The following is a 25,118-nucleotide window of genomic DNA, read 5'->3' as shown; positions in this document are numbered from 1 at the left end:
ACTTCATCTCCAGGAAAAGGAACCATCACCAACCACTGACTGCAGACAACAAACAAAACCTTTCTGATCCAGTACATACACATCCTTCAGGAAAAGCAGATCTGGATGGGTGGCTCCTGCAAGGCAGAACTTGAGTTTCAGCACACACAAGTATGTGACCAGAAGTATAGTCAGGGGTACAGTGATTCCTAGCATGCCTGAGGCTCTGGGTTCATGCCCTAGCATGGGGCAGGAAGCAGAGTTAAAATTGTGTGTGTGTGTGTGTGTGTGTGTGTGTGTGTGTGTGTGTGTGTGTGCGCGCGCGCGCGCGTTGTACATAAGCAGAAACAGCTCCTGTGGCTAATTAGGGCTCCATGGGCTTTTAAAAAATAATAAAATTTTAAAAGAGCAGCTCTTAGGTTTTTAGAAACCCCCAATCCTGGTCTTGAGAATGGACAGGACCAAAGTGAAAAATAAATGAAGCCATTTAAATGCATCAGCTCCATGGCTCCTGCTGCTGGGGGCTAGCTGAGAAGCAATCCAGCTGGAGTAGTCATCATGCGAACCAATGAGTCCTCCTGCTTCAGGGTCCTACTCCCAGAAGCACAAGGACCAGGCTGTGTCGCAGAGATGTCAGGAAAGCGTGGGGAGAGAGGTCACTGAGGGTGTTTCTAGAAAACATTGCAAACTGCTTTTCTTCTTAGCTAGGAGAAGGAGGGAGGGATGGAAGGGTGATGGACGTGAGCTATGGTAGCCAGAGATTCTAGGAGCAGCTCCCACATAGCTCTGCATCTGATGCTCAAAGAAAGCTCTTTGTCTTTTCAGGTATGGAAGAAGAGAAAGAGAAACCTAAGCTGGAATAAGATCCAAGTCGGAAAGGAGAAGCAGGAAGGAGCTACCCTTGAATTCTTTTGGCCCTGGGCACCAGCAGTGAGGAGACAGAACTTCAAAGGGGCCATGGCATCAACCCTGTCTCCCTGACCCTGCCGGAGGATAACTTTTATATTCAAATTTGTGCAAAGTAGGATGCGTTGCTTTCGAAGATAATTCACCCTTACTGTTTTAAGTACTCTATTCCAAATTCATTATTGATGACTTCTTTTCCTCTTTTTCTAGTTTTAAAACTAAAGTTGGTCATTGAACTTTCATTTCTGCAATAATAACTCCACATAATCAAGAAAAAAAATCGACTTGTGTTTCTTGTTGAGGAATATGATGAAGTTGGAAGGGCTGGTGTGGATCAAGGCATTCATATTTAGTCTTAAATGTGGCTGGAGTAATGACTCTGGGACACAGTATGGACCCAAGAGGAGGCAGGATAGGTGGTTCCTGTAGTGACAGAGTCATGGTTGCCTCAGTGAGCAGTGTTAGTCATAATATCAACTTAGTCAAAACCCTGAGTGTGCTTGAATCTTCCTATTTAATCTGTGAATACTTCCCACATGCAAACGTTACTTACTGTTAATAAAGATCAACCAACTGAACTTGATGTCTGCATGGTCCGTCTCAGTCTTTGCAACCTGGTTGAAGTGTCTGTTCTTGCTTGTTTCTGTTGAGGCAGGCCTGTTGAAAGTAGGTTGACTATACCTCATTTTCTTATCTTAAAAGTGGTATGTTTTCATAATTCCAGAAAGAACACTTTAAAATCTTACTTATAAACTCTTGAACATAATTATTTGAAAGGTAGAAAACAGTGTTATATCAATTATAAAATATTACTTAGTATGAATATTGGTTGTACATACTACGATAGATCAACAATATAAAAACATTTATTCTAAAAATGACTTAATTGGTGATACAACTTAGAAAGTGCTAGAAAAGCCACCCCCATAGGCACCTATGAATGTGTTCTCTTTTATTTTATTTTATCTACAACCACCACTTCATAAAGGAGCCTGATGATCCTCATTGACTACTGACTGCGAAGGGCTCAGGACTCCCTAAAGAGAGGATTTTTACGAGGCTTCCAGTAATTAATTTACAGATAATTCAAAGATGTATGCTTTAGTAATAAATGTATTCATACATCACAGAATATATACCCAATTTTAAACACCATTTTATTAAAAATTCCAACCAGGGGAAGAAAAACTCAGTTAATAACTATGCTTACCAAAAAAAATTTAACAAGTAGCTTAAAATATTTTGGAAAAAACTCCAAACGTATCAATATCAATGACCATAAAATAGTTTGATTTATGTACTGAAAGAACTAGATTTCATAACAGTTTTTAAAGGAAAACACAATTCTATCCTGGACATTGCAAAATGGACACAAAATGACTGCATCCTGCAAGACTGCAAAAAGAACATCTGGAAGAAGAGGAAACAAAATGAAACAAGGCTTTCTGAAACCCAGACCCACTTCCTTGATGGTGAATGCACTCACTTATAAGCCCCATCTCTAGAAGTATGCTTCAGAGAAATATGGATGGCCCAAGAAGCATCACCATATTGGTTCCCTACCTCAGGGGAAATATCATGCAAAGATCTACTGAAACAGAAAAGCAAAGCAATACCACATCCTTGGGGTAGCTCCTGTAAATTAATAGTGCCGTGGTCAAAGATAGAGGGATCCTGAGTTGGTGGTTACCATCACAACTGCCTTTAACTCACCCATGTGAACAAAGAACAAACTTCAAGTATAAATTGAGTTGTATTCCCTAAAATCCAAATGTTGAAGCCTTAATGTCCAGTAAGTCAGAGTGTGACTGTTTTTGGAGATAACACCCTTTAAAGAGTGGTTAAGTCAAAACGGGGTCATTGAGAGGCCCCTAATTCAACCTTACTGATACCTTTATAAGTAAAAATTTGAACATGTTGGAGACTTGCACAGGAAAAAAAACATAGGAGGGCTAACTGCAAGCCATGGAGAGAATCTAATCCTGCTAAGTCTAGGCCTGGGACTTCAGCCTCCAGAACTAGAGGAGCTGAATTCCTTTTGTTGAAGCCATCACTTTGTATTTTCTTGTGCAACTCCTAGTAAACTAACTCTGCCTATGTACAAAGTACCAATGGGGTTAGAAGAGGAAGAGGAAGAAGGAGGAGAGGAGGAGGAGAAGAAAAAGGAGGAGGAGAGGGGAGGAGGAAGAAGGAAGAAGAAGAAGAAGAAGAAGAAGAAGAAGAAGAAGAAGAAGAAGAAGAAGAAGAAGAAGAAGAAAGAAGAAGAAGAAGAAGAAGAAGAAGAAGAAGAAGAAGAAGAAGAAGAAGAAGAAGAAGAAGAAGAAGAAGAAAGAAGAAGAAGAAGAAGACATTATAAACTTATATAGATGATGACTCCACTTATTGGGAATTATTCCAGAAGATTAGTTTTGCCAGAGTAACCCAGTACAAATCCTGGTATGTGGTATGAAGCTATTAAAATTTTCTTTTGTTATGCAATGCCAACAGTATTTTAAAGGTGATTACAATTGTGTCTCAATATCAATGACCTTGATAGTTTAACCCTCCATGGGGCATCAAGCTTCCATTACACTGATGATGTCATACTCGTAGGATACAGCAAGTACCACGTGCATGCAAATGGATATTAAATTGTCCCTTCAAAATTAAAGAAAATGATGAGAGCATTCATATTTATGAAATATCTAAGCCTCTAGTCATTGAATGATATGTCTTAGTATATACCTTTTAAAGTGAAATGAAATGGTTTCATTGTACAGGCATTTTATCACTAGGAAAAAAGCATGTGGATTGGTGTGTATTCCTAGATTTTGAAGGAAACACTGAGTGTGGGTTTCTTACCTGTTAATACAGTTAGAGGAAATGTAAGAGCCTGTAAACTAAAATGTAGAGAGTCATGATGATGATTTTCTGATTTATGACTTTAAACACACATACACAAATGCTGGACCAGTCATTTCTTACTGCTAACAGCAGCAACAACAACAATAAAAAGCCACCCCTACAACTAAGTTCAAGTTGCATTTACTTGGCTAGCAAACATACAGGATTTGGTAAATGCACTTGTCTATGGGCCACTGATATCTGATAGTGTGACTTAACACCTGGTGGCTACAGTCACTCAAAGACTGACTCACTTGCATGTCCACTGACTGCTGCTGGCTATGAACTGTGATCTCCTGAGGCTATGATTTTCCAAGTGACTGCTCAGTTTCATCCTATGGTTACCTGTCATTTTCTTAAATAATGTGTGTAACTGTTTTGCCTCATGTATATCCGCACATCCTGTTTGTGACTTATGTCTGCAGGGACCAGAAGGTGTCAGATCCCCTAGAACGGGAGTTACAGACACTATAAGCTTCTGTGTGTGAGCTAGGAAGAAGACTGGGGGACTTCTGGAAGAACAGCCAGTGCTCCTGACCATGAGTCCATCTCTCCAGCCCCAACAAGTCCTTTTTGTTGTTGTTGTTTTATTTTGTTTTGTTTTTCGAGACAGGGTTTCTCTGTGTAGCTTTGGAGCCTTTCCTTGAACTCACTCTGTAGCCCAGGCTGGCCTCGACCTCACAGAGATCTGCCTGGCTCTGCCTCCCTAGTGCTAGGATCAAAGGCATGTGCCACCACCGCCTGGCTACACCATGTCCTTTTTAAAAATTGGAATATTCATTTTAGAATTCTTTTACTCACCCATATGATATAATTAGAATTTTTCTAATTTTTCTAATGTTTGTTTCTACTTTGCTTTATATTAACTTACAGTTAACATACAAAATAATAGGTTTTATTATGACATTTTTCTAAATACATAGCATGCACTCTGTTCATATCTGCCCACCCTGTTTACACTCCTTTGTCCCTGCTCCCTTCATGCCTGACATTTTTATATTGGCTTTGTAACAACATGACAGCTGGATCCCTGCAGACCCAAGCTAAAAATACATCTCTTAGTATGACTTAGCAGAAATCACATATCCTTCCATAGATACAAGTGGTGGGAACATAGAATCCACATCTTGATGGACGAGCATCAATGTGACATGATAAAAACAATATATGGGATCAGGACATAGTAGTGGCTAGATTTAGACATGACCACACACATCCAAAACAATAAGCTAGAAGATAAATTGAAATTTAATAGAATAGATAGTTGTGGGTGGAGGGGGGCTGGAACAGGAGGATCAAGTGGAGATGGTAAAGGAAAAGGGAGATGGGGGCAGGGACTACTAGGAGAGACAGCTAAAATTAAGGTCCATTTAAGGGTAGTATGAAAACCTAATATAGTGGCAGCTTCCTAAAATATATACATATATGAAGATGAACTAAATGAAATCACCAAATAACAGAAGCAGAGCCCCAACTGTCCATCTCTTTTCATCAGATGAAGCTTCCAGTATCAGCATTGGGTTATATCTAATTGAGTTGTTGGCCAAAGGGGCCCTGTGGGAATCCCCAAACAATCCAGGATGTCACCAAGACTACAGGTTGTTCTCCGCAAATTAAAGGCAAGGCTGCATTGCTAAAGACAATACCCTCACAACTTAATGAACATGGATAAGTTGAGTTCATGTCTACATAGAACCATTGCCCCCACATTCTAGCGTCTTTGGTACAGGAAGGCACTATGCTCACTACTAAAGGCAAAACATAAACACCAACCCAGCCTCGGATCAAGAATGGTATCTTGCCTGCAAGATATGCTAGGACAATAATGTCGCAAGCTTGTGAAAATAGCCAGCTAGTATCTGCTTTGGCTTAAGGCCCACTCCATGAGATGGCACCCTTACTTGACACTTCTTGGGTGACCATGAACCTAAGACTAGATAGCCCAGGGTCCTAGGGTAAAACCAAATACTACTGGTCTAAAAACAAAAAACATAGCAATAAAATGACTCCTAATGACATTCTGCTATACTCATAGATCAGTGCCTTGGTCAGCCATCATCAGAGAAGCTTCCTCCTGCAGCAGACAGGAACAAATATAGAGACCCACAGCAAGACATTGTGTACAGAGTGAGAAACATTGGAACACTCTGTCTTAAACAGGATGTGTCCATCAAATCCCTCCTCTTAGGGCTCAGGAAACCTGATGAAGAGGAGTATCCTTTGCATATATATTACAGCTTCCAGTTTAGTGATTTTATGGAGTTCCTGAGTGTGCAAATAAGTGGGTGTCTGTTTCTTGTGCCTTCTCTTGGGCTCTTTTCCTTCTGTATGTTTTGTCCAATTCTGATGTGTTAGTTTTTGTTTTATAATATTATATTTATTGTATTATATTATACTTTGTTTTTATCCCATAGAAGCCTGTTGATTTTATAATGAAAGACAGAAAGGGAGTGGATTCAGATAGGAGGGGAAATGGAGCTGGGAGGAGTAGAGGGAGGGAAAATCCATAATTAGGATATATTGTGCGAGAGAAAAAATATTTTCAATAAAAAGAAATAAAAATAAAAAATGAAAAGATAAAAGACATTCAAGATAACATTTAAAAGCATTAAACATTAAATTAACATAAGATAATTAGCATTTTCATACATACAAGATGTAACAGGAAATAGTGGAAGAAAAGATCCTGTTTTCAATAGTAATAACTTTATAATGAAAATTATGAAACAAATCATGCAAAATAGGATTTTAATAAGTGGAAACATCTGAGAAATCATAAATATGCCAAGCCTTGAGTTTCTTTATAAATTCAACATGAACTCAATAAAGTATGAACCATGTTATTTGTTTATTAGTAAAATTTATGTACATTCGTATTAAGAAATGGCTCAGTGATTAGGAGCACTGGTTGCTTTTCCAGAGGATCTGGGTTTGATTCCTGGCACCCGCATGGTGGCTCACAATAGTCTGAAACAATCCAGGCTCCATCACACTCTCTGGCCTCTATGAGCACTATGTGTACATCATGCACAGGCATACGTGCAAGCAACACATCCATGCATAAAAAAAAAGGTTAAAAAAGTAAAAAAAAAAATTATAAACAAGACTTGTAAGCCAACTTCTGGGGAGAAAAATCAGCCATGAAACAAGAGAAGACTAACCCAACCAAATAGTAAGATCATGATAACAAAGCGCAATGGTACTGTCTATAAATACACCAGCTAACAGGGAAGCGAAATAGAAATATTGATAATAAAGACAAATACGTGAAGAAACTTGAAATATAATAAAAACTGTACCTCAAACCAGTGAGAAAAACATGGATTATTTGACAAGTATCATCAAGCCAACTGGAAAGCCGTCTGAGTAAAGATAAGTTGGATCTGCAAATATTCCTTTTATCCTGACAAGTTTTGAATGGATCAAAAACTTAAAGTTTAAGATAATATGGCAAACAAATTTCATAATTTTTTCTGAAGTGGGAAAGCCCTTCTTAATTAGGACTGAAACACAACACTTGTAAAATACGATGAACAAATTCTGTTATATAAAAATAAATGAAGATATCCCGGTGCTGGGCCTCGCCTATATCAGAGAGGTTTCCTACTGCACGGGGTGGTGATTAATATGGAAACACGTGAGTGGCCAAGAGCTGAGGCTAAGTGCTGACCGAATACTCAGCCTCAAATAGGAGAACTGGCTATGATCTTATTCAGTAAATAGCATTTTCTGGTTCAGTGGCTAAAATGACACCTACAAACCCAGAGCCCTGTGGACTTGTACGTGTGGGCTGATCGAACTTACAGCAGGACTCTCACATTTATACATCATGGCTGCACTGGAAATACAGCATGTCCTAAGACTTAGATGTGATTTGGTGTGTCCTGTTTTCTCTCAGTGGCTTATTTTAGCTTTGAGAACCAGAGCCCCTGAACCTTAAGGACACTTTCTGTGGGATGCACAACCTGTCTCTGCAGGTGCTCAGGATGCACCAAGACATGCCCACACAGCAGGTGCTGCCCTGTAGCAGAGCCTTAAGAATGAATCCACCTGCTGTGCTGCCAGGGCTGAGAGGAGAAAACACAGCCAGCCATCTCTCCCTTTGCCTGGGAAACTGTTGCTTCCTTCAGGCTATTTGGAAGAATGTTTATACCTTTTGTGTGTGAAGACTAGGCAAGAAGCTGCAGTTCAGGGGAGAAAGGGCTTCTAGCTCCTCTCCTGGATAATAAAAATTAATTATTGATTAACGAGAATTAATTTTAGAAGAAATCATACCAAAGATGCAGAGCAACCAAAAGTTCTATAAATGGTACCATTGACTTAACATACCCCTTAAAACAAAACACAGTATACAATACTAGCAACACAAAACTGATTCTATAATAAAATTAATTTTTCACAGCCAAATAGCCTTTTCTTGAGAGACTTTTTAAAGATTTGAATAAAATGAAATGACAGAATTCTAGAAGAGTCCATTTCTTAAAGATGTCATTTGTTTGTTTGTTTGTTTCCAGATACAACCATGTGTCATTTAATGAAGGGTATAGGTTTTAAGAAATGCCTCCTTCAACAATTTATTCACTGTGTATACATCAAAGTGTGCTCTTGCACAAAGCTACATGATGGCCGTCAATCACTAGGCATGGTATCCTGATCAATAAAGGTATACTAGAAACAGATGTCTGAGGCTCCTGCTGACCTGACATGGTAGACTGTTTTCTAGGTTTATGGGTAAGTAGAAAGTGTTTACTCTCTAATAATAATTATAAAATATGTACAAAATACATAAACTAGTGGTGGCCACTTATCAGTGTCAAGTGACATGGGCTGTACATAAATGGATGGGCTACATTACGCTCAGTTATGTTCATAGAAGCTTTATTTTTAATAGCCAGAACCTGGAAACAACCTAGAAGTCCCTCTACAAAATAATGGATAAAGAAAATGTGGTACATTTACACAATGAAGTATTACTCAGCTATTAAAAACAAGGACATCAGGAAATTTTAAGGCAAATGGGTGGAACTAGAAAAAAAATCATCCTGAGTGAGGTAATCCAGACCAATAAAGACAAACATGGTATGTACTCACTCATAAGTGGGTATTAGTTGTAAAATGAGGATAACTATGCTACAATCCACAGATCCAGAGAGATTAGGTAACAAGGAGAGTTCATGGGGGAGCACCCGGATCTCCCTGGGAAGGGGAAATAGAGATTTCATGAATAGACTGAGGGCAGGTAAGGGCGGGAACATGAGCAATAAGGCGGGAGGAGACATGGAGGGGAAGAGTGCTGAGGACTGCTGAGGGGTGGGCATTCTGGGGTCAGGCAGAAGCCTGGTGCAAGGGAATCTCCCAGGAGTCTATGGGGAAGACCCCAGCTTAGACTCCTAGCAAAGAGTGGGTAAGTAGCCTGAACTGGTGGGTAAGTGACCAGATTGGTGCCTGGCCCAACTGTCATCCAAGAGGCTTCATCCAGCATCGGATGGAGGCAGATGCAGAGACCCACAGGCAAACATTAGGCAGAGTTCAGGAACCCTGCAGAGGAGGAGAAAGGAGTGTAGGAGCAGAGTGGTCAAAGACACCGCAGGAAGGCTCACATAATCAACTAACAGGCTCATAGGGACTCACAGAGACTGAACCCACAACCAGGGAGCCTACATGAGACTGTCCAAGGCACTCTGCATACAGGTGTGTAGCTTGGCCCTCTTATGGAACTCCTAACAGCGGGAACAGAGAGGATGTCTCTGATTCTTTTACTGGCTTTGGGGACCCTACTTCTCATACTGGTCACCTTGCCCAACCATAATACATGGGGAGGTGCTCAGTCTTACTGCAACTTGATATGCCATGTTTTATTGATACTCATAGGAGACCCACCCTTTCCTGGATGGAGTTGGAGTAGGGAGAGGAGGAGTTTAGGGTGGGAAGAGGGATGGAAGAGAGGGACTGGGAGGGGAGGATGGGGGGGCGTGAAGCTGAGGCCGGGATGTAAAATAAATAGATGAATAAAAAAATGATTATAAAAAAGAAGGGACATAACAATAAAGAATACTAGAAATATTAGGAAAGATGAGTAATGATCTGCTGCTATAATAGATTTCATATGCTAATATATATCTGAGGAATTCTCTTGTGCAGGTCTAGTGACACATAATAAGGTCATTGGAAGAAATGAGTCTGGCATCTACCTGTGTTCAAGAGCATGAGATCGCCATTTCCTTACAGAAACCTGGAGGACGGGTCTGGGTGGAGTTTGCTGGTTAACTCCCCTTTGGGTCTTTCTGTATGGAGCCCAGAGCTGTTTTCATAAAGTTATAGGAATAGAATTTAGATTCTGGACGATTGATGACTCAGTGGCTTTCCCGAGTGGTAAAGAAGCTAAGGTGGCCATCACAGAATGCTATTTCAGGGACAGAACTTACATAGACCCCACAAAGGCTGAGAGAACAGAAGCCCAGCGTGAACATCCTCACTCAGCCATTCTTCATCGCTCACCTTAGGAGAAAACACCTCTCTCGCTGGGCAGCTGTGGCGGGCAGCTGTGGCGCACGCCTTTAACGCCTTTAATCCCAGCCAGCACTTGGGAGGCAGAGCCAGACAGACCTCTGTGAGTTCGAGGCCAGCCTGGTCTACAGAGCAAGATCCAGGACAGGCACCAAGACTACACAGAGAAAGCCTGTCTTGAAAAACCAAAAAAAAAAAGAAAAGAAAAAACACCTCTCTCTCCCATGGGCATAGGAAAAAGACCATCAGGAAAGTTAAAATGAGTTTGTAGGTCAAAGGGTAAAAGTTTCTAGTCTATGTCTCAGATGGCTGAAATTTCCTCCTCAAAGAATTGTCTGAAGGGGGAGAAGAGAGGGGATGGGGTTCAACTCTGTTATGGACCCTACAAACAGCAGCATGGGTTGCAGAAACAACAGGAGCTGAACTCGGGGCCCAGGACAAGACCGTTTGGGGTTCAACTCCAAGAGATCTCAATAGGATAGGCAAGAAAAATCCTTAAAAGGGAAATAATGGGAAGAAGGGTTTAAGTAGGAATAGGAATGGAAGCGTAGGGCATAGGAGTGCCTGGAGAAGGATAACTAACACACAAGATACTTGAAAAGGCCAACTAGAAGCCTACTACTTATAAGCTTCCTAAACATAATACATACATACATACATACATACATACATACATACCTGCATGCATACACATACCACATTCTGTACAACTTGGTCCTGAAAACTAGTCTGGGGCAACATGAGAATGAAAAAAAAAAAAAAAAAAAAAAAAAAAAACACACACAGGCACACTCAGAAGAGGGATTGGGTGGGCTGTGCTAACTCTGATGGATGACATCTACTATGAAGCTTGGAAACCCAGCATGTTGATTTTGTCCAGCACAAGGAGGAGGGTTTCTGGTAGTCTCAGGAGGAAGTCTTTGTAGGACAGAAGTCTCTAGTTATAGACATCCAGGAGAATGAAAATGCTTCTTGCACAGGGAAGGCTTTGTCATTTCCCAGAGCCTGATCCAGCAAAGGCTTTGGTGTTCCCATGCATCTAAGGCATTGGAGTCCTTGGCCTGGCTGTGCTCATGTCAACAACACACATTCACTCAGGACTTCATCTGCTACACACACACACACACACACACACACACACACACACACACACACACACACGTTTTATTGGAGTTACTCTATACAGATTATCTGTCTGCCTCCTTTCATGAGCCTTGGGAGTGGATGGGTAAAACAGGTGTCCCAACTGTGACTGAGCACTCCACTGATAACTTGTCTCTGCATTTTGAGCAGTTGTGAGTTTCTGCATTAACCACCATCCAATATATATATATACTTCTCTGATGAGGTCTGAGAGCTGCACTAATTTGGAGATATAGAGATAAGAATTTAGAAGTCAGTTTGATACGATGCCCACAACAGAGTAATGGTAGTGGGTTCATCCCTGGGGTCTGTGAGCTACAACCATAGGTTCTTAGCTAGATTTACAGTACAAAGCATGCATTTATTCCTGTGAAACAGGCCTTAAACCTAATCAGAAAGTGTGTGGTTGTCCTTGTAACATCCATGCCATTATTGCATCCATGGGCATATCTTGCCACATCAGTCATTATTGTAGATCACAGGGTTCACAGCTGGGAAAGACTGTTGATGACTACCCCACACCCTAGCTATCCATCAGGAAATAATCTTCCTAGTCGATACCAGCTTGATTTCTGTGTCCTGTGACCAAAGTGTATGGTATCTTCAGCAATGGGATCTTACCTACCAGTTCTGGTGGGTGGCCTAAAGCAGTGGCCATGGCTTGTATTGTTTTAGACATCCCTGACCAATGATTAAGCTACACACATTCCACACCTGGCATTATGGCTTCTCAGAAAATTATCATCTGCGTAGGGCAACCCCAGTTATATTCTTTTATATGAATATATGCAGAAGGGAGCAGAAGTAATTCTGCGTGAGTGAGCTAGACAGAGTCTTCTGAATATGACAGGCTTCTGCATTGTGAACTCACAGCCACTGTGGTTGGCTGCATCAGAGCTGAATAAGATAAAGCCAGTCAACGCTCAAACAGGAGCTCAGACCCCTAACTGAGGAGCTCTAACAGTTAATTAAACCCCTAACTGAGGAGCTAGTAACAGTTGATGGCCTCTGAGGGTGGGCAAGTGAGTTTTCTTTCAGTGTATAGACCCTAATAGGTCAAGCATGCTCCAGGGGATGACCCCATACCCAAAAATGTGTGTGCAGTACAAATTGGACTTGGTGGCTTTTATTTTAAGGGCAAAAAGTTTAGAGAGGTGAGGAATGGAGAGGGTAGATGTGGGAGGAACTACAGGCAAGGGTGCAGGGTGAAAATAACCAAAATACTTCATATAATTTCAAAGAATTAATAGAAATGTATTTTTAAAGAATTTTAATTTAGAAGAACGCCACGAGACAAGAATGCTGAGTAAAGAGTACTTGAATTTTAGTGCTTGGAAGAAGAAAATCAGGAAATTCAGAAGGGACTTAGCAAGCAATAAATATTGAGACACAACAAAAGTGGTCTAGAAGTTGGGGGGCTCAAAAAAGTTGAAAGACCAAGCCAGATGTGCTGGTACACACCAATAATCCCAGCAGCTGTAAGAATGAGGCAGGAGGAGTACAAATTCAAGGAAAACCCGACTACATAAGATGATGTCTCAAAAAATAAGCAAACAAAAAAAAGAGGAGCACAGACATAAAGGCCAGTCAACAGAAAGTCATTGTCAGAAGCTGACTTTAGGAGTTGCACAGTTCAGACATCTTTGAAACCACACTACTTCTTGTTCTTTGAGTAAACGTGCTCTAGTGATACTTCCTCTTCCCGAAATATGTTCACATTCTGACACTTGTGACTAGCTTAATCACAAATGTAGATGTGTTTCAGTCAAGGACCTTAACATGGAAAGTTGACAGCTGAAGAGATGGCTCATTCGGTAAAGTGCTTACCTTGCAAGCAGGACCCAGTTAATAAAAAGCCAAGAGAGGTGGCGCATACTTATAGTCTTGGCACTGAGAGGGGCTATCTCAAAAATGGGGTACTGACATCTAAAAAAGGACCCCTAATGTTGTCGCCCACTTTCTTTGTCAGACACACATACACACACACACACACACACACACAGAGAGAGAGAGAGAGAGAGAGAGAGAGAGAGAGAGAGAGAGAGAGAGAGAGAGATTTCTGCATTTCCAGTGGGTCCAATATTAGTTTCAAGGATCATTATAAAAAGGATGAAAGGGGTCCATATTGAAGAAATGTGAGGGTGGTAAGAAAGCTCTGGGTGTTCTGTGGAAATGGCCATAAACAGAGCAATGAAGGCAGCTTCTAAAAGTGCAGAAGGCAGGGAAGTGAATTATCCACGACAGTCCCAAAGTTAATACCATCTTAGTGACACTTTGATTTTAGGACCTCTGACCTCCAAACTTGTTGGGTTAAAATATTTGCATTTTAGGTCACTTACTTTGTCTTAATTTTTTTCCTTTTATTGAAAATAGATTTTTTTCTCACATAATATATCCTGGTTATGGTTTCCCTTCCCTCTACTCCTCCCAGTTCCTGCCCACCTCCCCTCTGATCTAGATCCACCCCCTTTCCGTCTCTCATTAGAAAACAAACAGGCTTCTAAGGGATAATAATAAAATAAGATAAGATAAAACAAAAACCAACACATTGGAATATAACAAAACAGATAGAAGAAAAAGGACCCAAGAACAGGCACAGGAAACAGATATTGATGCAGAGACCCAGTTGTACTCACATTCAGGAATCCTATAAAAACACTAAACTGAAAGCAATAATATATACTTGAGGTACCTGTAGGGTTGAAAAAAAAGAGAAGAAAAACATAAACGAAATAAAATAAAAAGGAAAAGTCCTGGAGTAGCATTGTGAAACAAGGAACCCTCAAAAGTGCCCCTGAGTTCATTTTCTGTTCGTCATCTATGGCTGGACATGAAGCTTGCCCCCCAAAATAGTTTGTTTCCCCAGCGAGACTCCCTCAAAGGAAACTAAATTTTCATTTGCCAATGTCTCTCAGTTGGAGATTGCCACTGGGTTAAGGATGGGGCATGTGTCTACTCCTTTCAGCCCTAGGATCCCATCTGGTGCAAACCTGTGCAGGCTCTGTGCATGCTGCCTCAGTCTCTGAGCTCCTATGTGTGTTCATCATATCGCTGTAGTCTCTAAAGTGGTTCTCCACCTGTGGGTTGCAACTCCTTTGGTGGTCGAATGACCCTCTCACAGAGGTTGCCTAAGAACATGGGAAAACATAGGTATTTATATTACAATTCATAACTAGCAAAATTATAGTTATGAAGCAGCAATGAAAATAATTTTATGGTTAGGGGTCACCATAACATGAGGAACTGTGTTTAAGGGCCATGGTGTTAAGAAGGTTGAGAACCACTGATTTACAGGGCCTTGTTTCCTTGGCGTCTCCCATCCCCTCTGGCTCTTATACTTGTTCTGCCTCCTCTTCTTCAGGATTCCCTGAACTCTGAGGGGAAGGATTTGATGGAGTTATCCTGTTTGGAATCTGAGGGTCACTTACACATAATTTGGGTCTCTGTATTTGGTCCCATCTGCTTCAGGAGGAAGCTTTTCAGATGATAACTGAGCAAGGCACTGATGTATGAGTTTAGCAGAATGTCATTAGAAGGCATTTTATTGCTATGTATTTTTCTTTGGAACAGTAGTATTTGGCTTTACCCTGGGTCCCTGGGCTATCTCGTCTCAGGTTCTTAGCCACCCAAGTAGTGTTGGGTATGGATTCCATCTCATGGAGTGGGCCTTCAGTCAAGTCAGATATAAGTTGGTTACTCCCACAAACTTTGTACCACCATTGCCCCTCGCATATCTTAAAGGCAAGACACCATTGTAGAACAAAGGTTTTGTGGCTGGGTTGGCGTTCACATTTCTCCTGTGGTAGCATACAGAGTATCCTCCTGTACCAAGGACTCTAGAGCATAGGGGTAGATGGGAATCCATCTACCACAAGATCTCGCTATGTCACTCTTGGGCATATACCCAAAGTATGCTTCATCTTATCGTAGGCACACTTGCTCAACCATGTTCATTGCTGCTCTATTCATAATAGCCAGAAACTGGAAACAACCTAGAGGTCCCACAACAAAAGAAGAGATGAAGAAAATGTGTTGCATTTACACAACGGAGTATTACTCCACCATTAAAAAATGAAATCGTGAAATTTGCAGGCTAAAGGATGGAACTAGAAAAAAAAAATCATCCCGAGTTAGGTAACCCAGAACCAGAAAGACAAATATGTAGGCACCAGCTTGACTTTTCCGTGTTCAGTTAGTTGTGGACGTGTTGTCTTCAGCAGTAGGGCCTTGCCATCAGTTTGTGGAGAGCAACCTGTAGTCTTGACTACAGCCTGGGTGATTTGGAGGTTCCCGCAGGACCCCTTTGGCCAACAACTCAGTTAGATATAACCCAATCCTGGGACGGGATGCTTCATTTGGTGACAAGGGATGGCCAACTGGGGCTCTGTCTTGCCCATTATTTGGTGATTTCATTTAGATGGCCTTCAGATATGTATGTATTTTAAGAAGTTTCTGCTGTATTAGGTAGTACTACCCCTCAAATGGCCCTCAATTTCAGCCATCTCTCCCCATATTCCTTCCCTCATATCCCTATCCTCTCCTTCTCCCTACTTGATTCTCCCATTCCATATCTATCTATTCTATTTCTGCTTCCTATGAAGACCTACGTTTTCCCCCTAGTCCCTTATTCTACACCCAACCTTTGTGGTTCTATAGACTGTAGCTAGGTTATCACTGATTTAACAAATAATATTCATATATAAGTGAATAGATACCATATTTGTCTTTCTGTCTCTGGGTTACCTAACTTGGCATGATTTTTTTTTCTAGTTCCATCTTTTTGCCTGCAAATCTCTCGATTTTATTTTTTAATGGCTGATAATACTCCATTGTATAAATGTAGCGTATTTTCTTCTATTCTTTTGTTGTGGGACCTCTAAGCTGTTTCTAATTTCTGGCTATTATGAATAGAGCAGCAGTGAACAGGGCTGAGCAAGTGTCCCTATGATAGGATGAAGCATACTTTGGTATATGCCCAAGAGTGGCATAGCTAGATCTTGCTGTAGATGGATTCCTATCCTGCCACACTGATTTCCCACAGAGGCTGTATACATTCACATTACCACCATCAACAGATGGGTGTTTCCCCTTACTCCACATCCTTGTCAATATGAGCTTTCATTTGTTTTCTTGATCTTAGCCATTCAGACAGGTGCAAGATGAAATCTCAAAGTAGCTTTGATTTGCATTTTCCTGATGGCTAAGGATCTTGAACATTTCTTTAAGTGTTTCTCATCTATTTGAGTTTCTTCTCTTGAGCATTCTCTGTTTAGATCTGTATTCCAGTTTAAAATTGGGCTATTTGTTTTATTGATATCAAGTTTTTTGAATTCTTTATATACTTTGGATATTAGCTTTCTATTGAATGTGTAGTTAGTAAAAAATATTTTTCTATGCTGTAGGCTGCTGCTGTGTCTAAATGATGATGTCCTTTGCCGTGCAGAAGCTTTTCAGTTTCAGGAGGTCCAACTGTAATTTTTAACAGCAGCAATGGGGAAGGAATGTGTTCTTATGATTAAAAATGTTTAGTTTTGCGCTATATTTAAAATAGAAAGAGCTGCCACATGATTAAGATCTAAAAACCTGTGTTTGTGGACTTCCTACTCATTCAGTGACTGGTCCTGTTAGCCTTCCTTAGCCCAAACTGATTACATCATCGTTGAGAATCATCTCGGAAAGGAAGTTCTGAGGTGACTAAAGAATTCCTCACCGGGCAGCATTTGCCATTCAAGGGCACAAGAGTGCTTTCCTATCCACCCCCCTCCCTCCAGCAGAGCAATGCAAATTTTGGAGACCGATGACCCTAATTTTGAGAACAATTCAAAGCATTTTAGAGTGACGGCAAATGTCTAGGCGTGTTAGAAGGAGGTTTGCAAGAGGAGAGAGAGGGAGGCATCCTATGGCCAGGTCAAGCTTTAGTCAAGAAATGTACCTTTAAAGTCTTAGCCAAAACAATAATTCAGTGGACTTCTCTCGAGGGAGTTTTGAAAGTATGTAATGCTAACCACAGTACAAGTAGCTTTCAGTGCTGTGTTTGGTTTTACATATTTGCACAAGCACATTGTTTGATTAAACAGGCTCAACATAAATATATGTAAGAATGAACTTTATCCACTTTCAAACATCATAAAAATTTGGAGCTTCAACTATGCATTTTGACTAGGCCAGAAATATTTCTTCATACCACTCAGGTTCAGTATTCAATCTAATGCCTTTTGAAATTCAAACTATCAAAACTTCCTGTCCTCCCACTATTCCCTCTGCCCAAGAAAGAGGAAGAACGATCTAAACTTTCATAGAACAGAAGACCAGTGGTGATGAGTCCCTTCTCTGACTCTCCATCCACTACTAAGACTGTGATGGCTTCTGAGAAGAGATGAGATTGTGACTCCACAAGGGCTCACATGTACAGCCCTCTTCCCTCATTACCATGGCAAACAAGCAACCCTCCCAGAAATCTCCATTTAGGCAAATCCCAGCTACCTTCTCAGATAACCCTTCATCATGCCTTGTCAAACCAAGGAACACAGCCTGCCTGGGGTTCTTTCTCTCCCACATCAGTATCACCGAAAGCTCTGTCAGCAACATTTCCCCTGCTGCAGGCTTTCCCACAGCTCTTTCTGGAAGTCAAGGAGACAGAGTCCAAGAGGAGAGAGTGGAACAAAGGGAAACTCCTTTGAGCCCTGACTCCCAGACCCCCCACTGAGGGAATAGAAGGGAGGGCAAGGCAAAAGGCATTAAGAATGCTTCATAAATTCTTTATCTTAAAAAACTCACATCCTTGTCCCTTATTACGATTTATTCTGTAAAGGAATAATCCAAAGGTTTAGGGTCTAGGAAACTGGCTTTGCCAGGTGCTTCCTGTTAGTAATTTCACAGAGTACAACCAGCTTCAAGCAGACTTTCTCTGAGTGGAAAAGGTGAGGCAAATGGCAAGTTTTATCCTTATATACATATTTTGGGTGGCAACCGTGGTGGTTTAAATGAGAAATGTCTTCTATAGGTTCTGATATTTGAGCACTCAGTGCCTAGATGATGGCACTGTTTGGGCAAATCTAGGTGGTGCAGCCTTGCTGGAGGAAATCCTTCACGGAGCACAGGCTCTGACATTATATCGCCTGGCTCTGCTTCCAGATCTCTCTTTGCTTCCTCATGGTGGGATGTGATTTCTCACCTTTCCACTAATGCCACCATGCTGCCTGCCACTTGCTGCCATGCACCCCCACCCCCATTATGACTGACTCTTACCCCTCTGGAACTGTAATTCTCCTAAAAGTTGTCATGGTCATGGTATTTAATCAATGCAACAGACATTAACTAATGCAGCAACTATAGAGAAACATGTCTTTATAATTTTCTTAATTAAATATTATCATCAATTTTGGAATTTTTATAATTGTTAAATGTTTTGCCAAATATAGATCCCCAGTTTTTAGCACTATACCTCCAAGAAGCAAGTTTTATTTTTTGGGTTTGTTTTTTGTTTGTTTGTTTTTGTTTTTTTTCCATTTAAACCGGCTCCATTTAAGACCAGAATCTTATTACTAATTAAATTATAATTTTGAAGATCAGTATATTAAGACTACAAATGAAAGTTTTGGATTAAAAAAAAAGGTCTGAGAATTAAAGGTAGTAGAAATGAGGGAGGAAGTATCAGAATAAATAAACTTTAGCATTTCTGAGGAAGCCAGCAAGCTGTGGTGATTAGTCTCCAAGCAGAACGTTGAGATACAGTTAAAAACGTGTTGTTTCTGGGGATTTCTGCTTTCTTTGAGTACTGCACATCATCTTAAGTACACACACACACACACACACACACACACACACACACACACACCTCTACAAATAAGTAGAAAATGTTTTAAAAACAATAATTGTCAGAATTGGTCAACAGCTGCTTAAGACAAGAATGCGGAGGCAAGGGAGGTATACTGTGTAATTCTTGGATTTCTACCTGGAGGAAACTTCCAGACTGTAGTACAAAAGGAGTCTGGCAGTATCACTGAGTCATGGAACTCTGGTGTTCAGGAAGAATTAAAGTAAGTAGAATTTGTGGAACACAGTTCAAGGAGGAGAAGGGACCCCAGAAATTCACATGGGAACCCCTCTAATCTTTGAATACGTATAAGTTTGTGTGGAAATGGGTAAAAACTACAATTTTTGATAGCTGGAAGAAAAAAATACAATTCATTGTTGTGTTTAAAATATATGAAAATAGTCTAAGCCTGTCAATCAAAACAAATAATACCCCTTAGCAACCAAATTCCTCCTTCTCTTGAACTTTGTAAAAACAAGCCTCAAACAATAAGGGCCCTTGAGTATTCTCATTCATGTGGCCCACTGCTACTCTTGACAGCACTGGGAACTCTCAATCATGTGGCCCACTGTCACTATTGACAGCATTGGGTACTCTCATTCATATGGCCCACCATCACTATTGACAGCATATTTCTTTTTTCCAATCTATGCTATCACTTTACCTTATGTAAAGTTTCCTTGCTGCTTTGAAAACAAACAAACAAACAAACAAACAGGAAAACAACACAAAGAATAGAAGAGAGGAAATGAAAGTGTACTTTTGTTTTAATCCCATACAAGATAAACTTCACAACAAAGGATTTTTGTCTTCATTCAAGATGGAAAATTCATCCCTTAAAGAAGATAATGATCATAAATGTGCCAACACATTTCAAAATGTGAAAATGAAGAACAGAAGTCTCCATGGTCCAAGAAACATTACAGACACTAAACACACAATAAGAATATTATAAACAGGGGGCTGGAGAGATGGCTCAGAGGTTAAGAGCACTGGCTGCTCTTCCAGAGGTCCTGAGTTCAATTCCCAGCAACTGCATGGTGGCTCACAACCATCTGTAATGAGATCTGGTGCCCTCTTCTAGCGTGCAGGCACATATACAGGCAGAGCACTGTATACATAATAAATAAATGAATCTTTTAAAAAAAGAATATTATAAACAACTTTATGTCAGTAATTTCAATTTTGACTCTAGCCTCATAAAAACACAGAGAACAAAGTAGGGGTGATAATGTCTCCCCTCGTTCTGTAAGGCTGCAAATTAGGCCCTATCTCTGAGCCTCTAAGTCTAGGAACCCCATTTGATACAGTCTTAACATTTTAAAACCTCTTTGGTACCTAGAAGTCAGTAAGGCCAGCAGAGCTCTCAGAGTGAAGTGCATTGAGTTTGTGCTAGGACCTTCACAGTCCCTTGCTCCAGACTCTCCTGTCTTTGAATGTAGACCTTGTATACTGGGTCAACCAAACGCCCTAACAAGCCAATGAGCTCAACCTTCTGGTGTTGTCACAGGACCTCATGATCAGGTTCTTATTCCAGGAGGGAGGCCTGGGAAAGCAAATTTCTTACTAAGAACCTTAAGATGATGTGCAGTACTCAGATTTGGAAGCACAGCATCGGCTTGCCAAGATGGTGCTGAAACGCAGGTAATAAGAGGCCCTTTTAAGTCAACACAAGGCAAGTTAAAGACTCTGGACTGCAAACTTCATTGCCAGCCTTGGTTTTGAACCACACAATTGTTCCCACGCCCCGACTCTCTATATTCTCTATTCTGACTGCAGTGCTATACTCAAACATGTTTGACCCTGTAAATTCTTGCATCTGAAAGCTAGTTTGCTTCCCCAGTCCCTTCCACTAGCTCCACACTTCACGTGAAGTGGTTGTCCCCACTCCTGCAGCCTTTGAGGTCCTTGTTCTCTTTTGCCTCTGATTTATGTGTTTGTGCTCTCTGAGCGTAGCTTTAAATCTTGTAGGGGAGATACAGACATCCCTGTAAAAATGCAACTGCCTTCTTACTCATCCCTCTCTCCTGTGTTAGGGGAGGATTTGGGCGAGGCAACGGGGGTGGGGGGCAATATAGATCTACAAATACACTGTGACAGTCTGAAGAGTTCCACACAGGGCTGGAGATATGACTTAGCAGCTAAGGCCAATGGCTGCTCTTCCAGAGGACCCAAGTTTGGTTCCCAGTACACAGGTCAGGAGTCCTACACCCATGTATAACTGTAGCTCCAAAGGATTCTATGCCCTCTTCTGGCCTCCACTGGCACCAGCATACACTTGATATGCACGCAACTCAGATATACACACATACATATAAATAAAAATGAATAAATAAATATTTCTAAAGACAAAGCAAGTTCCATATGGAGGCTAGAAAATTCTAATTGGCAAGTTCAACATGAACAAAAACCAAATTGTCATTCATGTTTCCTGCAGATTCTGGAAATGCCTACCTATGTAGCCATCATCACAAAGCCCAGTCGTAGCCTTACCTGTGCCTGCTTGGAACCCAGTGTTCCTGTTCAGAAGACAAGGGGTGCCTCGGGAGGACCGATGTGACTGGCTGTAGGGAACTGCAGAGGTAGGAAGATCTCCACGGCTTCAGTGCAAATAAATTCTGACGCTGTGAATCAATCAGCATTGCTGAGATTCCTCAAGATATGAGATTTTTGACGATCAAGACCTAGAAGCGATGGTTCCTGGACCTAACCAGGAAGAGATGATAAAAGAGACTTTATGTTCATGCATTAGATAATAAACAAACAAGAAGTTCCTTTCCCCTACCTCCTTTCCAAATCTTCATTATGTCCTGTATAAGACTATGAGTTTTATAGTATGTGGTTTGTTTTGTGAGATGGCATCTCTATGTAGCCCAAGCTAGTCTCAAACTTGCAGTTCTCCTGCCTCATGCTTTCAGTGCTGATATTACAGACAAGGTGTCACCATGCTCAGGTCATAATGTTTCTCATCAAATATGTAAATATATTTTTCTATAGTTCATATACTCTAAAGACAACCCTGATAATACTCAAACTAAATGCATCATATGAAAAAGAAGCCTGCATGCTAGCAACCCTCAAGAGTATACTCCCAGAATTCTTCATAGAGCATGAGCAAGTTGGAGCCAGCAACTCCTAAGAAGGATTATATCCTACAGAGAGTCATTCATCTCCATAGTACAAGGTTGAATAAAGTGAGTCAGTTGATCATATTAGTTTAATGAAAGAACGAAGCATATGAATCTCAACTATAGAGAAAAATCATTTGACAGATGGTAGTATCCATTTGTGTCTAGCAGATGGGTCTTCTGAGCAGAGAGGTCTGATTAATATCATCCACCATCCAGAAGAGAGGACCAGTAACATCCTTCAGGACCCACCGCTGGTACCTGGTGTCTCGAGGATTCAACCGGTTTCCCATTTGTCTCTGTAGCATGCATTTTTTTCTCAATGAAACAGTGTTTCTACATGCAGAAGTGTTGGTTTCCTTCTGTGGAACTGTGTTCATGTCTGTTTAAAAGTTGTTTTTGAAATTCTATTTGCACTATCAACAAAAGAACATTTATTTTGTATTTTGAGATGTTCATGAATATATTTTTGAGACATGAATTCAATATGCAGAGATTATTGTTTTCTTCTTCCTGCTAGTGATTTGGGAGTAAGTACAGTGTAATAGCACAGAACATTAATCTCTTTGGGGGCCCTCTGTTGAAATGAAAAGGATGTAATAAAAATTACAAACTCAAACAAATAGGCACTGACTCTAAAATTTGGTCAGCACAAATCAGTAGTTTTGAAAGCCAAGAACTACCAAAGCCATAAAAATCTAGGAGAAAAACAAATATTCTTATTCATTAGAACGAAAATCAATCTTGCCACCTCTCATACTACTTTTTCATGTTTTTGTTTTTATATGTGACTTTCAATAGAGAAAATACAAAAGACAAGTAATTTTTCTCTAGCATAATCTAATTTTTTCCTCTGTGTTTAGCTTTAATTTTGATATGTCTTCACATAGATTTTTTTTTGGTTTCATATATCAATTGTATTATGTATACAATTGATAATTTTTTTTTTTTTTTTTTTTTTTGGTTTTTCGAGACAGGGTTTCTCTGTGTAGCTTTGCGCCTTTCCTGGAACTCACTTGGTAGTCCAGGCTGGCCTCGAACTCACAGAGATCCGCCTGGCTCTACCTCCCGAGTGCTGGGATTAAAGGCGTGCGCCACCACCGCCCGGCTTGATAATTGTTTTATCTACATATTTGTTTACATAATTTTAGGTATTGCTGTAGTCCACCTTATCAATAGGAGAGTAGGTTCTAAGAATCTTGGTAGATGTCCAAACTGGATGGTACATACATATACATATAATATATATGTATCACTATATATAACATTTTGTATATATATCCAACAATGATAAAATTTCATTTATATATTAGGCCCAGTAAAAGGTTAACAGCAATAATTGGTAATGAAGTAATTCAATTATTATAACACACTATCAAAAGTTATGTGAGTGAGGGCTCTCAGTCTTGATTGAGTCAAGGGGAATACTGATATGGTCGGGCAGTGGTTGGCTGCATTATAATTCAAACTATGGTACATGAAAGTCTATTTGGGACTAGTCTCAGGATAGATTCTGAATTGTTGGGGGGCTGCACACAATTCACTTCCTTAGACGGGGCTTTCTTCTTTCTCCTGTCTTCTCCCATCCTCCACAGGGATCCCCTTCCATCCTCTCACAAATATTCCAGCATGCCGGTCGCCGAACTCACTATTTTTGCCCTTTTATCACCCTTCGTCCTCTGCTTTTTGGTTCTGTCTACAACACCACTTCCAGAACAATTTTCATTATCCTCCTTTGAGAGAGTGAGGTTCCCAGGAGGCACTGGGAGTAGTTGGTGTTCCCTGCTGCTGAGAACCTTGACCTCTTTCCTGTAGATAAATGACAGGCAAGAGTGCCAATGACAAGGACGTGGGTGTGCAGACAGGGTGGTCTTGGGATTCTGCCAGGCCTCTAACCAGCCTTTCCGACATCCTATCACGCTGCCTGCCATGTGAGAATTGAAGTGGAAATGATTTTTACTGCTGCACACATCACTGCTAAATTTCCCAAGGATTGTTAGGGAATAAGCACATTAACTGTTACTAGAGACCTCAGAGCTCCGCAGCATCCTCCAGAGTTCCCTCCCTTCTCTCACTGCCACAGCCAGGATCTTCTGAGATTGTGAGACCGGACAGTCACAATTAAGTGCAGGAACAAGAAAAAGGCTGAAATGCCAGAAAATGAACGAACAAACAAAAAACATTCAGTGATGAATGCTCAAGTTCACCTTGATAAACCTGACAGCAAACTACTATGTCTGAAAGCAAATGAAAACCACCAAAGTTCAGAGAGAGTGGGGTGTATAGTCCGGCAGGTGCAGCTTTGACACACCTGTCATTCACTGACTAGAGGATCCCGATGTCAACCCCACTACCCCTCGGTTTTCCCATCTGGAAATAAGATCTCTTCTTTCCAGGGATCATTTCATGAGTGAGGTCTTGAGTGCTCGGGCCATCCAACAGTAAGCATCCAAAGGGTGTAGATGACACTCAATTCTCAGTGGAGTGTGGCACAGAGCACAAATTAGAAGTGTCTAAGTTATCTGCTGCCCTCTAGGATCACACAATTTAACTGAAAAATAAACAGAAATGTTAAATTGTATATAATTCAGGGAAAGATTAGTGTTATAGACATACACATACACTTAGGTGCATTGTGTATAAGTTTAGATAAATATTAAATGACATGATTCCTTGGAGCTTTATTGAGCTACCTAGGTGTTATTTGTCTCTGTTCCTCCCCCTTTTTACTGTATTGACCCCCAACCCTCCTCTTA

At 40.7% G+C, this 25,118-nt stretch overlaps 1 protein-coding gene and 1 long non-coding RNA gene across 6 annotated transcripts in view; one reads left to right on the top strand and one right to left on the bottom strand.

The window, feature by feature from the left end:
* The window catches only part of Aig1 (androgen induced 1), a 224,868-nt gene extending 223,400 nt beyond the window's left edge, over window positions 1-1,468 (top strand). For both annotated transcript variants that reach the window (XM_052751081.1, XM_052751079.1), the window contains one exon: window positions 805-1,468. In XM_052751081.1, the coding sequence (XP_052607041.1) occupies window positions 805-842 (38 nt within the window). In that variant the 3' untranslated portion in view covers window positions 843-1,468. The remainder of the gene's footprint in view (window positions 1-804) is intronic.
* Window positions 1,439-25,118, bottom strand: LOC128118443 (uncharacterized). 4 transcript variants are annotated; one of them, XR_008221218.1, is made up of 5 exons: window positions 24,393-25,118; window positions 21,728-21,940; window positions 19,899-19,917; window positions 14,409-14,546; window positions 1,441-1,542 (listed from the first exon to the last, which is right to left on the bottom strand). It is a non-coding gene; the product is annotated as an uncharacterized LOC128118443 (long non-coding RNA). The 4 variants fall into 4 exon arrangements; XR_008221217.1 differs by lacking the exon at window positions 19,899-19,917 and having other exon boundaries at window positions 24,393-25,116; XR_008221215.1 differs by lacking the exons at window positions 14,409-14,546; window positions 19,899-19,917 and having other exon boundaries at window positions 1,439-1,542; window positions 24,393-25,103.

The sequence above is a fragment of the Peromyscus californicus genome, unplaced genomic scaffold (genome assembly GCF_007827085.1).
Source record: "Peromyscus californicus insignis strain IS unplaced genomic scaffold, ASM782708v3 Scaffold_22__1_contigs__length_63687245, whole genome shotgun sequence".
In the NCBI taxonomy this organism is placed as follows: Eukaryota; Metazoa; Chordata; class Mammalia; order Rodentia; family Cricetidae; genus Peromyscus; species Peromyscus californicus.
This window is presented reverse-complemented; position numbering and strand designations above follow the sequence as displayed.